The 15,838-nt window shown below is 40.2% G+C and overlaps 1 protein-coding gene across 1 annotated transcript in view; it reads left to right on the forward strand.

The window, feature by feature from the left end:
- LRP2 (LDL receptor related protein 2) overlaps positions 1-15,838 on the forward strand; it is a 161,947-nt gene that overhangs the window by 76,369 nt on the left and 69,740 nt on the right. The window contains 11 exon segments of the mRNA XM_032224888.1: positions 72-283; positions 672-856; positions 1,689-1,834; positions 1,837-1,916; positions 2,869-3,046; positions 4,718-4,846; positions 8,616-8,782; positions 9,580-9,723; positions 9,869-9,978; positions 12,736-12,913; positions 14,500-14,713. Coding sequence (XP_032080779.1) covers positions 72-283; positions 672-856; positions 1,689-1,834; positions 1,837-1,916; positions 2,869-3,046; positions 4,718-4,846; positions 8,616-8,782; positions 9,580-9,723; positions 9,869-9,978; positions 12,736-12,913; positions 14,500-14,713 — 1,743 coding nt within the window.

Genomic DNA, 15,838 nt, shown 5'->3' on the forward strand with positions numbered 1-15,838 from the left:
CCTTTATGAAATGGAATGCCTTCTAGATGTAGATAGTTTAAAGGTTTGTTTTTAATTGCCTGTTTTTGCAGAATCTGGGAATCTTCTCTTGATGGTGGCAAGCCGTAACCAAATTGTCGTTAATAACATAACTTCCCAGGGCCAGCGCATTTTTTCCTTGATTCGAGATGGAAGGAACATTGTAGCTCTTGATTTTGATTCAGTGACTGATAGAATCTTTTGGTCTGATATCAGCCAGGACAAGATTTGGAGTGCTTACCAGAATGGAACAGACCGAAAAGTAGTAAGTATCTTGCTGATTTAAGATGGTGATTGCACGTCCAAATTTTATGGAGCTCTAAGTGCGTCTGGGGGTTCATGCAAACTATTCCGTAAATAAATACATGTAGAAGGATTAGGGCCAGTGAACACATGCTATAGTGGAGACTCCTTAGTAAGCGATCCCTGTTCCTTGAAAATATGTTGATTTTGTTCATAAATATTCATTTTAGCTAAGAATTATCATTTTTTAGAGAGATGAGAGAATTTCACTTTAGTTAGTCTTGCCACGGAGGAGGAGATAAATAATACATGTTTCCCATCTTTTATAAAATGCAAACTAACTTGAATCCTTTTCAATAATAAAATATTACAAGGATGCCAATATAATGGGTTTCCATGACTTTGTGCAGGTATTTGACAGTGGTGTCACAGTTACAGAAAGCATCGCAGTGGATTGGATAGGCCGCAACCTTTACTGGACAGACTATGTCTTGGAAACAATTGAAGTCTCCAGACTTGATGGAAGCCATCGGACTGTTCTGATCAGTGAAAATGTGACGAACCCAAGAGGTCTTGTCTTAGATCCCAGAACCGAGTAAGATTTTTAAACATTGGCTTTAAGCATGCATAATTGTTGTTATGTCTTTTGTAGTGACTTGCAATAAGAAATAATTTTGATCAGTGGCCCTCTTTGGAATGGGCATTATAGCAAATAATTATGAAACAAATGAACTTTAGGATTGTTGTAACATGATTGTAGGCATTTATGTTTCCAAATCACTTGATTGCATATCATAAATTTGTGGAACATCGGAGTACATTTGGATGCCACCAGTTGTCTTCTGAGTTGTAGCAAAACTCTGATGCACAATTCAATTAATGATAACAAATTACAGAATCACACCTAATTTGGGAACTAGAAGGTCTATTTATACTACATGGCCACCTTAAATATACTCCAGTGTAAGGAAGTGTGAACAAGCTGAGAATGTTTCGCTGGTTGTCAAATTCTATAGTCCAATATGTTGCAGCAGCATTATTATTATTCCCATATTGCAGATAGCGGACGAAACCTAAAGGGCCACCTTGATCCAGTGGTTAAGGCACCAAGTTAGAAAGCCAGTTCTAGTCCCACCTTAGTCATGAAAGCTACTTGGGTGACCTTGGGCCAAACTCTCTGATCCCAACTCACCTCACAGGGTTGTTGTGATGGGGAAAAAAATAGGCAGAGGAAGGCATATCAGATCTGCACACTGCTTCGAGTTGTTTGTAAAAATAATAAAGGCGGGATATAAATTTAAAAAAAAAACACTGAGGAATAATAGCTTGCCTAATGCTGGGTAGTGACAGAGGTGAGATGTGAACCAGGAGCTTCCAGATTTATAGCGCTAAACATCTTTCTACCATTAACCTGTTTTTTTCTGCAGTGGTCATGTGATGTTTTGGACAGACTGGGGTCAGAATCCCCGAATCGAAAGAGCAAGTATGGATGGCACGTTACGAACGACCATTGTCAGCAATAAGATCTATTGGCCCAATGGACTCTCCATCGACTATCCCAATAAGCTCTTATATTTGCGGATGCTTATCTTGACTACATTGATTTCTGTGATTATAATGGAAACAACAGGAGGCAGGTGGTGGCAAGTGACCTGGTATGGAAAAAAGTCAAATTTAAAAAATGGGGAAATGGATGGCCAGATTGTTCAAATATTTACTATCTGATAGCAATAGCCCTTAGACTTATATACTGCTTCACAGTGCTTTACAGCCCTTCCTAAGTAGTTTTTACAGAGTCAACCTCTTGCCCCAACAATCTGGGCCCCCATTTTACCCACCTCAGAAGGGTGGAAGTTTCAGTCAACCATGAGCCCTGGTGAGATTCAATCTGCAAAATTGCAGGCAACCGGCAGTCAGCAGAAGTAGCCTGCAGAATTGCATTCCAACTACCGTGCCACCATGACTCATCAAAATCATAATACCTGATTTTATACATTCGGTTGGCTGAAGCAGAGAATTTTCAGAAGAACCAGAATCTCTGTCCCATCAGGATAAATCCAGCAAGCTATCTAGTTTATTACTTCAGATTTTTGAGTGCTGGTATACAATCAGCACCTAAATTATATTATACGACTTAGCAATAGCAGTTAGACTTATATACCACTTCATAGGGCTTTCAGCCCTCTCTAAGCGGTTTACAGAGTCAGCATATCGCCCCCACAGTCTGGGTCCTCATTTCACCTACCTCGGAAGGATGGAAGGCTGAGTTAACCTTGAGCCGGTGAGATTAGAACCGCTGAACTGCAGATAACAGTCAGCTGTAGTGGCCTTCAGTACTGCACCCTAACCACTGCGCCACCTCGGCTCTACTTAGGACCATGTATAAAAAAGTCCACAGCTTGTTGCCTAAAATATAATGATGCAAAGCTGTTAATGCATGTTGCGAGCCATCTTTTGTGCCATAAACTTTCCTTGAGGTTTACTTCAGCAAGGGTAGGCAGATGCCTAGAAAACTTTAATTTTCATATGACGTGTCATTTTAGGGTAACAATAGCAAGGGCGTGGAATAATAATCGAAATGTTTTATCCCTTTTTAAAAAAAAATAGATATTGCGGCATCCTCATGCACTCACTGTCTTTGAGGATTTCATATATTGGACTGACCGATACACCCATCGAGTCATCCGAGCAAACAAATGGCATGGGAGAAATCAAACAGTAATGATCTATAATGTTCATCAGCCTCTAGGGATTGTGGCCGTTCATCGTGTGAAACAACCTCCTGGTAAGATTGGCCAGCAAAAACAGCAAACAGCTCAGTCTTAAAAAGCATTTTTTAAAAAAAAAGCAGAACTGCAATAACAAGCTCCCTGCTTCATAATACATGTTTTTTTTCTTTTAAATATTAACTTGGATATATTAATATTAAGACTTCGATTTCTCCCAGTTTATAATGTCTGCCAGTTGAAGCTGCTGACTGATATATAGTATGTGAAAAGTTTTGCATTTGTGGTTGTGGCAACAGCAGGTTGTTGAGTGCCTGGATTTGTGTAGATTGGTGCAAAGCACTAGAAGGGAACATTTCCCTGTGGATTTGTGTATGTGTATTTGTATGTATATGAGTGATGCAGTGGCGCTCTCGCCTCACAATGAGTTTGATCCTAGGTAGTGACAGATATTTCTCTCTCTGGGCATAATGAGAATATATCTGCTGCGACCTCTGCATTGGTGACAGGAAGGGCATCTGGCCAGTAAACACTCAGCTCCATTCAGTTGCCCCGACTCCACTCCGATGCAAGGGATGACAGGGTCCTTAAAAGACAAAAAATATCATGTGTGTATATGCACAGTCAACAACACTTTATTGTTTAATGAAAGTGAACTATTTATACCTGCACACATAGCTGGTGAAAACCTTGTGAGAAACTGTTGGAATCTTCCCAAGGACCTTTCTACCTAATGCTTCAAGGACAAGGGATTTGTTTATCCAGTGTGAAGGCAATTCGTTTCCAATACTTTGCTTTTCCTAATTTTTTGTTTTAACATCATTAGAATGAGATGTTTTTCTGAGATGAGATGAATGAGATGAATTTCAAAAATTGACCGTGAAAAATGGTGTGACTTCTGTTACATGATATAATCCTCCCTTCAAAATCTACTGAAAGCACATGTGCATAAAACAGCAAAGAAACAGCAAGAAGTGTTGACTCAGTTAAACGGGGGGTGGGGGGAGACAAGGGAAAAGGCAAAGTAGTTGTTTGCAGTGGCCCTGTTGACACATCAAAATGTTTAACTTTATCGTTTTGCATATTGACTCTTTATATCTATCGATCCATACATACATACATATAACCACCCACCCTCCCTCCCTCGCTCCCTCCCTCGCTCCCTCGCTCCCTCCCTCCATCCATCCATCCATCTATGAAAAGATGCAGTTTGGAGTAGTGGTTAAAACTCAAGCTAGAACCTGGGAGAGCATGAGTTCTGGTCTCACTTTGGGGGAAAAAGCCAGTTGGGTGACCTTGGGCCAGTCACTTTCTGTAAGACCTAGGAAGGAGGCAAGGGTAGATCACTGCTGAAGACCTTTGCCAAGGGTTTTGTCCAGTTTCTGGTAATTGAATACAATTGAATGAAAGGAGAGGGGAAAAAAATCTAAGGAAAACCTTTCCTGAACTCCTGGACTAAATCCCTACTACCTGCAAGAAGACCTCCTCAACAGTTTAGAGAAATAGTTAAATCCAAAGGGGAAAGAGGTCTTAAATCTTGGTCATCTGAGTAACTTTCTCCTAAAGAACCCACTCTTGTCTCAAGAAAGCCACCCCTGATTCTCTAGACATGGTACAAAACCTCAAGCTCAATGCAGTATGCAAAACTTAATGTCCCCTCTTTGACTTTGTCAAACGCTCATTTTTACTCATGAGTTTGGGTTCACGAGTGCTTTAATTTTTTCTCCCAGGTATCAATTTCTGTGACAGATCCTACTGTAGTCACCTGTGTTTGCTTTCTTCATCGGGTCCCCGGTTTTATTCCTGTGCCTGCCCTTCTGGATGGACTCTCTCCACGGATAATGTGAACTGCATGAGAGGTGGGACCATATAAGAGAGCTCCGTTTGGGACTAAATAATGAGAAAGTGTTCTGAAGGATGTTTCCCCAACTGCAGAATGTAGGAAGGGAAAACCACTCGCAATTTGATAGCTGGTGTTATCATTACTATATAGATCTTGTATGGTTTTTTTGCAGTAGAATCAGAAGCACTGAGGTGCTTCTAGGTTAAAAGGATTAGCTGGTGACATCACCATTATCCTAGGGATGTTCCTGGCAGGAGCTGGAGGGAAGGTTGGGTCTCGAACGCAGATTTGCTAGCCTCAGGCCCAACGTTTCAACCACTTGAGCCCCTGTGTATGAGGTGTATGATGGTGAAGGGAAAGAGGATTTTGCTGTTTTATGGAAGGAATGAAATGAGACAGAACTTTAAAAAGAAAGAATTACAGAGAAAAGAAAACATGGCTAGCCATACATAATCTGTGCTCTTAAGGAAAAATGCATCAAACAGCAACAGCCAGTACTTCTATCTGAAAGAACATTGTTTACATTTTACTGCATAATTGCTACTAAATGATGATGGGATTGGGATATATTTACTCTATGTTTAGAGCAGTTTTCAGCTTGTTGTTGTTGTGCTAATTTTGGAACTAATGAAAGATGTATTTTAGTTAGTAAATAGGAAATTGTACAATTAATTGGAACTGGGCATGGCTAATCTAGTGAAGAGAAGGACCAGGGGAGATCTGGTAGCAGTGTTCCAATATTTGAGGCTGCCACAGAGGGGAGGGATCAAGTTATGTTCCAAACTGAAAGCCAGACAAGGAATAATGGATGGAAACTGATCAAAGAGAGATTCAACCTAGAAATGAGGAGAAATTTTCTGACAGTGAGAGCAATCCATCAATGGAACAGCTTGCCTTCAGAAGTTGTGGGAGCTTCATCACTGGAGGCTTTCAAGAAGAGATTGGATTGCCATGTGTCAGAAATGGTGTAGGGTCTCCTGCTTGGGTGGGGGATTGAACTAGATGACCTACAATGTCCCTTCTAACTCTGATAATCTGTTAATCAAGCTGCCAAGCAAAATCAGTAGGTATGTGAAAGATATTTTATGCAGTAGATTTGGATTTTGGGAATGATATGGAAACCAAGGATACAGTAGTTCCTCTTTTCAGTGAGTGTAGTTATCTAACCATGGACAGCTCCATCTGAATTTTACCTAGGTTATAATTTAAAGCTTGTTCTGTGATGGGAGAAACCAGCTCAGTGCTCTTTTACTAGGACTGGATTTTTGTACATTTTGACTAGTTCCTGTCATTCAGACTTGGTCTTATGTGTTCTAAAATGTGCTATGATAAAGCCATATTATGATTCATGTTACGGGCTTAAGCTCATCTAGGTTTCCATTGTATTGCTCTCACAAATTTGTGGGATTTCAGTGGGACTGAAACTTAAGCCTCCTAACTAGAAATAATAGTTTCCCTTCCTCTGACAAAAAGTCTTGCTTTGTTGGCTTCAACCCAGTGGGATTTATTTGCAAGCAAACCTTCCAGGATTGCTTGGCAAAAAGTAAAGAAGAAATTCTAAATAATACATTGTGAGGCTGATGCTTTATGAAACACTGTAGTTGCCATTAATGATCTGTGGAAGGGAGGGGGACTTCCCTCCTGGAATTATTTATGACTCTTAAGTTTTGCTTGCATTATTTCACTTGGAAGTTCACCTACAGAAGCTCTGCCATACCATGGTTTCGTTTTTTTAATTACGTTTTTCTTTCCGTCACAACGATATTGTTAGAATAGAATTCTTTATTGGCCAAGTGTGATTGGACACACAAGGAAATTTGTTTTTGGTGCATATGCTCTCAGTGTACATAAGAGAATACAATACATTCATCAAGACTAAAAAGATACAACACAGTGATAGTTAAGGTTACTAATAAGCTATCAAATTGTACTAGTAAACAAATAAAACAATATAAATTGAAAGATACAAGCAACATGGTTATAGTCATAAGTGGGAAGAGATAGATATTAGGAAGGAAGAGAAGAAAAATAGTAATACAGTCTTAGTAAATTATTTAACAGTGTTCTGGGAATTAGTTGTTAAGCAGAGTGATGGCATTTGGGAAAAAGCTGTCCTTGTGTCTAGTTGTTCTGGTGTGCAGTGCCCTTAGTGTCGTTTTTAGGGCAGAAATTGAAACAATTTATATCCAGGATATGAGGGCTCTGTAGATCTTTTCACAACCCTCTTTTTGACTCGTGCAGTGTACAGGTCCTCAATGGAAGGCAGGTTGGTAGCAATTTTTTCCCCCGCAGTTCTAATTATCCATTTTGGATAATTAGAATAAAAAGACAGTGCCTGTCTTGTTCAGTTGCAGAGCCAAACCAGACAGTTATAGAGGTGCAGATGTCAGACTCAATAATTCCTCTGTAGAACTGAATCAGCAGCTCTTTAAAGTCTCCATAGTTAATTGATGGAGCTCATGTTGCAAACAGGCATGATGGTGGAATTAAGTGATAGTGGAATTAATTCCAAATAATGCTGTTTCTGTTTGTGGCATTCACACTTCACTCTATAGACAACCTTCATTTATGTTGTTTCCTGTTTTCACTGCATTAACCTGAATTCGTGATTGAAATTAAGGGCCCCAGAGAGAGAGAGAAAATGTGTGTGATTCTGGACTTTTCATCAGATAGATAGATAGATAGATAGATAGATAGATAGATAGATAGATAGATAGATAGATAGATAGATAGATAGATAGATACATACATACATATAGATATAGATATAGATATAGATACAGATACAGATACAGATACAGATACAGATACAGATACAGATACAGATACAGATAGATAGATAGATAGATACATACAGATATAGATATATAGATATATAGATATATAGATATATAGATATATAGATATATAGATATATAGATATATAGATATATAGATATATAGATATATAGATATATAGATATATAGATATATAGATATATAGATATATAGATATATAGATATATAGATATATAAAGGCTGTGCGTATGTATGTTCCAGGATAACTCTGGAACAACTCAAGCAATTACAACCAAACTTGGTATACAGATGACTTACTCCTTGGGGACAAATACTATGGGGGTAAGACACCCCTAACACCCCTTGGGGGGTGTTCTGTTATGATGCAGTCTGTTGTGCCTTTAAATGGCTTCTACTGTACAGCACAGTTGCCATGATAACAGCTTCACAGTATTCCACAAGGGGGTTCCCTCTGGTAAGGGGGAAAATCCAACATTAGAAATTATGTTTGGTTTGGACATTTTCCCTCTATAAATAAATACCCAGGCAACGCCAGGTTATTGATTAGTACTATATAAATACGCACTTGTGATGCTTGCATGTCAAGAATCTACTACTGAAGCAGGTGTGAAGTGTAAGAAGTTGTTTGTGATTCTTTTGCATGGCTCCTTGAATACAGAAGTTCAGGAAGACTTGACTGATTTTAAATGATGGGGGGGAGGAGGAAGGGAACATAGTTCAAAGGCAGAGCATAGGTTTTGCCTGTGGAGACTTCCGATTCTGCCTTTGTTAGACAAACTCAAAAGATCTTTATTTAGAGAGCTGTATCTAGTCACTGGCACAAGTTACCTTTTAATGTATTTAAATGTCTTTGGGGAAACATCATGAAGACATGCTGTTCTTTTGATCGAATACATCTGGACTTGGGGAAACCACAGAATTTTGTTTTGTTATCTGCAGGAAAGATGTAAGAATAACATTCTTCTTTTTGCGATCTTGCTTTACAGTGGAAAAGCCATTCCTTATAGCTGTAAGAGATAACATCATTTACGGTCTGTCTCTGAACCCTGAGGAGAAATCCAACGATGCCATGGTCCCAATAGCAGGCGTTCAGAATGGATATGATGTTGACTTTGATGATTCAGAACAGATGATCTACTGGGTTGAAAATCCAGTAAGTATATTTGGTTATTTAGGACAGCAATTCATTGAAAAAACTCTGCTCTGATATTTTTGTTTTCCTTCCCATCTCTGTTTTGGATGAAAAACTAAAGAGTAAAATCACCATGTACCTATGAATTCTTACCTCGAGAATAAGTTGAATGGATGCTATGTCTATATAGAGTAGACCTGTGATGGTGAACCTATGGCCTGCGTGGCACAGGTAGCATGCAGAGCCCTCTCTGCGGTCATGCGAGTTGTCACCCCAGCTCAGCTCTACCTTGCATGTATTTGCGCTTCTCACCGGCCAGCTGATTTTCAGGTCTCTGCCATGTATGTGGGGGTGGGGCACATGCGGGAGACGCATGTATATGTATGGGAGGCAGGGCCAATGTGTGGGGATCACACGTGTATGTGCATGGGGTGGGATGCACAGGGGATCAGATGGACATGTGCAGGGGTGGGGCACATGCACAGGGGATCAGATGGACATGTGCAGGGGCGGGGCACACGCAGGGGGGTCATGCGCACATTGCATTATGGGTGCGTGTGCATGTTTTTGGCACGCAACAACAAAAAGGTTAGCCATCACTGATATAGACTAAACCCACTTAGCATTGCATTGTATCTTCTTTATGACTTTCATTAGGTACTTTTGATTATCATAGTTCAAGAAACAAAAGCACATGTTCTTCTTTAGAACTGATGATAGTCAGTGATGCCGTCATGCTAGGAAAAGAAGGGCAGTGATTTTTTTACCCTGACCGATTCCAAATCATGATGTTATATTCTCACTTTTTTATCCTGAAGGGTGAAATTCATAGGGTGAAGTCAGATGGCACAAACAGGACAATCTTCGCCCCAGCTGCTGTTATTGGTTCTCCAATGGGCCTGGCTTTAGATTGGATATCTGGAAACCTCTACTATACTAACCCTTCGACACAATCCATTGAGGTAAGCATCCAACTTCCAGTGAGGGCATGCATTCATATGTAATCCCATGACATCCCCCAGGCACCAAGCAGCATTAAGAATCATTTAGCATAATTTCTCTGCCTTCATTTCTGCTCCATGTAACCAGATCTCATGATTTCTAAAGGTATTGACGCTCCACAGAGAAATCATCTACCGAAAAACTTTGATTACCAATGATGGTACTCCTAAAGGATCTGGAAAGCCACTGGGTTTAACTGTTGATCCTGCTCATGGGTGAGTTAAATGGATAGTTTCTGAAGCTGTTTAAAATATACTAAGATACTATTTTTTAAGCTTCTTGGTCCTATAGTCCTTCTGTAAAATTAGGTTCTGTGGCTCTGGGAAGAATTCTTTTCTAAATAATAAATATTCTAGCTGGAGGGAATGAAAGATAAGTAGAGATGCTCCTTTGTTGGTGAGAAAATTTGCTATTGGTGCTGGATTATTTCCTCTGCTGAATGTCTGGTATACTCATGGGCATAATCTTGCTGCTGGTATAGTTTCCATCACTAGAGCACATTGGACCGCTAAAAATGACCCTGATTCCTTCAGAAGGAACCAGGAACAAGCTGTATTCTTACTCTCATTTCAAACTGGTGCAGCTTTCCTTCCCTTTGATTGGAATGAGAGGAGGTGTTGTGGCCTACCAGTGGCCAGTGGAGCTAGTGGAGACTCAGACAGTGAGGAGGTTGGGGAGGAACATGGGTCAGTCCTGGAGTCTGGGGAAGGTTTATTTATTTATTTATTTGTTATCAAAATTTATATGCCGCCCAATCCCGAAGGACTCCGGGCGGCTTACAAAAAAAAAAGAAGAAGAAAAAAAGAGAAAGAAAAAACAAGAAAAAAGACAGTTTAAAATCACAAAACCACATGCATTCATTCTAATTGGGGCTGGACCTCAACAATGAGGTCAACAGCCCCAGGCCTGCCAGAACAGCCAGGTTTTTACAGCTTTCCTGAAGGCCACGAGAGTGGGTATGGTCCGGATCTCTGGGGGTAGCTGATTCCGAAGAGTCGGAACATCCACAGAGAAGGCTCTCCTCCGGGGGCCCGCTTCAGGTTCTGATGAGTGCTCTGCAGAGGCAGAGATGGGGCCATTACAGTCCAACAGTTATCAGCTGCCTTCGGAGTCGGATATCAGCAGGGCCGAAAAAAAGCTGGAGCCTGTTCCTGGTATGCGCATGCACAGAGCTGCCAGGAGAAGGGAACAGCTAAGGAACAAGGGCTGACTCAGGATTAAAGGCACAGGTGGACAGTGAATGACCCCTCCTATAAATAATAAGGAATAAAGAGGAGCGAAAGGGGAGTGGGTTAGGGTTAGAGACAATTAGTTCAATTCATTAGGGTGAAGATCTGTTCTTGACTTCTTGTTAAGTAATTGCTGCTAAAGCCTGATAAAGATCTGTAGTTGTGAACTCTCATGAAAGATTGTTTTCAGTGGCTTTGCTGGAGAGGAATTCCCTTTTACTTACATAAAAGAGGTTTTATCAGGGCAGGGAGTCTGCTTCATGATCTTGGGAAGCCTAAGTCAGATCAGGAGGAATTTGAAGCTTAAACTGCTTACATGGCTATATTTGTTTTATAGTGTTCTGGATTTTTGCCCTTTCCCCTTAATTCCTTTCTCGTGGCTTCTGAGTTGTCTCTAAAACCTAATATGGGTTATTTCTATCTTTATATTTACATTTATTCAGATAGCCTAATGTTTATCTTAAGCATAAAATTTATAATACCTTTCCTTACATTAGGACCATCAAAACGCTCAGAATTTAGTAATGTTTTCTTTCTGTAGTTTTCCATTAGACTAGTAATAAATGATTGATACATTTTGGATTGATGAATGTTGTTTTTTGCACTGTATGCTAACCAAACTGCTGGTTTGGTTTTACCAAATGGATGTTCCCTTTGCTTCTCCCGTAATGGGTGGGGGGAGAGAGGAAGTTGCTCCTTCCATAGTCTTTTGGTCAAAGTACCCCTGGAGTTTGTGGTGATGGCTCCCACTGAGCTGGCTTTGTTCATTCTTTGATTTTTACAGTGATGAGTAATGGGCTGAGCTTTTTTGTTCACCCAAACTAAAAAGGAAGGAGGATGAGCAAAGCCTTTGTGAAACTTCTTTGCCCTTGTTCTTTTCCAAGGACTTTGAGAGAAAGAAGACTATTAAATCTTGGAAGATTAAATGAGAATCTAACTCTAAAATAGGTTCCAGAACTTCTCCACAAAAATACGAAAATCTATTTATTATTAATAATTAATAGTATAGAATATTATATATAATATAAATAATAAATTAATAACCTAAACATATTGTTAATATTATTAAGATTATTGTTAATATCCACAGCAGCTACAATACTGTTTTAGCTGTATGCCTCTCTCTGTGTGATAAAATTGAGCAGCAATTGTGCATTATATAAACGTGACTATTTCTTAGAGGGCAAATGTATGCCTGCTTCCTCAGAGTAGGGTTGTGCACACAACATTTGTATACTTAAGGTAAAGGTTCCCCTTGCACATATGTGTTAGTCATTCCCAACTCTAGTGGGCGGTGCTCATCTCCGTTTCAAAGCCAAAGAGCCAGGGCTGTCTGAAGACGTCTCTGTGGTCATGTGGCCAGCATGACTAAATGCCAAAGGCGCATCGAGCGCTGTTACCTTCCCACCAAAGGTGGTTCCTATTTTTCCACTTCCATTTTTACATGGTTTTGAACTGCTAGGTTGGCAGAATGGGAGCTCACTCCATTATGCGGCGGTAGGGATTTGAACCTCCGAAATGCCGACTTTTCTGATTCACAAGCTCAGTGTCTTAGTCACTGAGCCACCGCGTTGTATACTTACACAGATTTTAAAAAGCCCTAGTCATCTCAGTAAATTTTACCGTTCAGCATATGTTAGCAATCTTTGAATTAATCTCCCAATGCCCATGCATTTGTATTAATAACAGCATGATATATTCACCATACTTTCCTTGTGTTTTGATTGCTGGAAATTGTTGCAGGAAATTGTATTGGACAGACCAAGGAACAGATAGTGGGATCCCGGCAAAGGTTGCCAGTGCAAACATGGATGGGTCTGACATCAGAACTCTCTTCATGGGTAATCTAGACCACGTTGAGTTTATTACCATCGATATCAAGGAACAAAAGCTGTATTGGCCAGTCACAAGCACTGGAGTGGTACGTATTCAGAAGGGTCCCTACATCTTTTTGCCTGCCAGCAATCTGCAGCTTAAAGCAGGAGTGATCCGAAGAGGGATGTTAGGGGAAAGAATGGATCTGCTTACACACATTAAGAATGTACTCAGTGGGGTTGCCAGAATTGGAAAGGCTTCAGGCAAGTTACTCCCAGCAGGTTGCCTAAACGTTTTTTTGAGTTTCTTCTGGTAGCAAATCTCTCTCTGGTCATTAAATGTTAAAACAGACAAACCCAAAAGCTACATCATATTTCCCATTTCTTTGTACAAATAAAATTTTATTTTCACTTCCCACAATGTTAAAAGGATAGGAAAAACAGCTTCATCAAGAAGAAACACAGATATGCATAAACAACGATGTCGCTAAATGTCTGTGGAGATTTTCAGTCATCCAGATCACGGTTGTCCAAAAGCTGCTTTTTTTCAAGAGGCAACTGGACTTTCTGGTTTTTCTTTCTGGTTTTTCTTTGGAGACATTTCGTTTCTCATCCAAGAAGCTTCTTCCGCTCTGACTGGATAGTGTGGAAGGCACTATCCAGTGGATAAAATACCCAGATAGAAACTGAGCAACGTGGCATATGCAGTACAATATCAGCGAGCCATGTGCAGATCTGTACATTGGGGAAACAAAACAGCCACTTCATAAACACATGGCACAGCATAGGAGAACAAACACATCAGGACTAGATTCAGCAGTGCATCTGCATTTAAAAGACACAGGCCACTCTTTTGAAGACAACAAAGTCCATATTTTGGACAGAGAGGATCTCTGGTTCGAAAGAGGGGTTAAAGAGGCCATCTATGTCAAAATTGAACAGCCCACTCTCAACAGAGGGGGAGGGGTATGACATCGTCTACCCCCAATCTACAACACAGTCCTTCCAACAGTTCCAAGAAGGCTTCACACCCATTTGCACTACTGATGATGGAGATAAGCCTCCAGGTAACCTTAACTTGATAAAAGAATGCAAATGTCTAGCTGTCTGCAAGGAGTATCAATCCTTCCATTCCCCACCTTCTTCAGTCAGAACTGAAGAAGCTTCTTGGAGGAGAAGTGAATCATCTTCAAAGGAAAACCAGAAAGTCCAGTTGCCTCTCTGAAAAAGCACCTTTGGGATAAACAGGGATGTAAAGAAAACTGATGTTCACCCAGCGTGGCAGATGGGATGTTGCAAATCCTTTGAAAATGGAATTTCAGAAGGTGCAGGGACTCTGTATCCAGGACCTTTCCCCCAAAACAATTAAAGCAGTCATATCTTTTCCCAGGCTCACACATCTACTTCAGAAGCTACTGTAGTTTCCAACTGACCTTTCAACAGAATTGCATCACACCAGTGCCAACTTGATCTCAAATGTTGCTTCCATTTATGTTTGCTAATTCTTTAAGGAAAGAGATGACATTGGGAGTGGGTTGGGGGGGAAATTGCTTAGTTTCTCAAGACAGGCAAGGGAAAAGATCAATCATTGTCAGACCTCAGGTCTGTCTTTTAAGATACGAGTTTATGATTTGCACTCATAAAATGCCGGTTTTGCTTTCACTGGTGGTATTCAATTTTGATCCTCTTCTAGATCGAACGAGGGAATGTGGATGGTACAAATCGGATGACTTTGGTTGTTCACCTCTCTCACCCATGGGGACTGGCTGTCTATGGTTCTTTTCTCTACTACACGGACCGGGATTATGAAGTCATCGAACGGGTTGACAAGTCAACTGGAGCAAACAAAGTGGTGTTGAGAGACAACATTTCAGGACTAAAATGTCTCCGGGTGTATTACCGAGATGGTTCGTATAAAATAAGCCTTTGAAAGTCCTTTCACATGCTCAGTATTTTGAGTTTGTGTCAGTAGGTGATGATTTGCTGGACAGTCACTTGTCTGAAACTGTATAGGTTCTCCTGCTTGAGCAGGGGGCTGGACTAGAAGACCTCCAAGGTCCCTTCCAGCTCTATTCTGAGTGATTAATTTATAAAAAATGCCCTTTTCATTTCCCTCAAGAGTCTTCTGGAAAGACTCAACCTGCCCTTTCATCTCTCTCTCTGCTTTAACTTTTTCATTGGTTGATCAAAATAGAAAATACAAAGAAATATTCAAAAAAGTAATAGAAAACTAAGAGGAGGAAGAGGCTAAAGAAAAAAAATATGGTGTAAAGAGGGAAAAGGAAAGGAAAAGGCACCAACTTTCCACTCTCTTTAGCACAGTAGAAGATAACAACATTACAACCGAAACTTTTTACTTTTACAAAACAGAATATACAAGCCATTTCTATAATAATTAGAAAAAACAAAATCAAAGTTTCATTTTTTTCCCATTGCAAGCACAATATCCACCAGCAATTTCAGAATAGAAAACAAGGTTAGATATATTCTCTTCTTTGGAGAAAAGAATCCATTTGACCATCTGTACTTCTCTTTGCTATGGGGAATAATATATGCTTCTGTTAACTCATCTTTATCACAATTCATATTAAGAGAATCCTCTATATTATTTCAATTTTTTTAACTGCAAAGGAAGAAAGTGAAATACCACTCACAAATCATCACAAAATCTCCAGACTAGAAAGCCTACAAACCTGAAATTTGGCGCGTATGTTCCTCTTGGCTTCTAAGTGCTCACTAAAAAGGATTTTTTGAAATGGTCATCAGATCATTAGTATTTCTTAAATTATTATTAACACATTCTGATGCTAAGGAGTTAGACGTTCTACTCCCTCTCCCCACCTGAAAAGAATTCTGTTTCAACTGCCACTTGGGCATGAACGTGGCCAGCATGTGACTCATCCGGCCTGTGGGCTGGGAGTTCAGATATTCTACTCCTCCTCTCCACCTGAAAAACACACTGATGCTAAGGAGTTAGACTGAGGGAGAGAAGGGGATAAGATAGGAGAGACCTCTGTGAGGCAAGCCTGAGG

Source organism: Thamnophis elegans, chromosome 1 (assembly GCF_009769535.1).
Source record: "Thamnophis elegans isolate rThaEle1 chromosome 1, rThaEle1.pri, whole genome shotgun sequence".
NCBI lineage: Eukaryota > Metazoa > Chordata > Lepidosauria > Squamata > Colubridae > Thamnophis > Thamnophis elegans.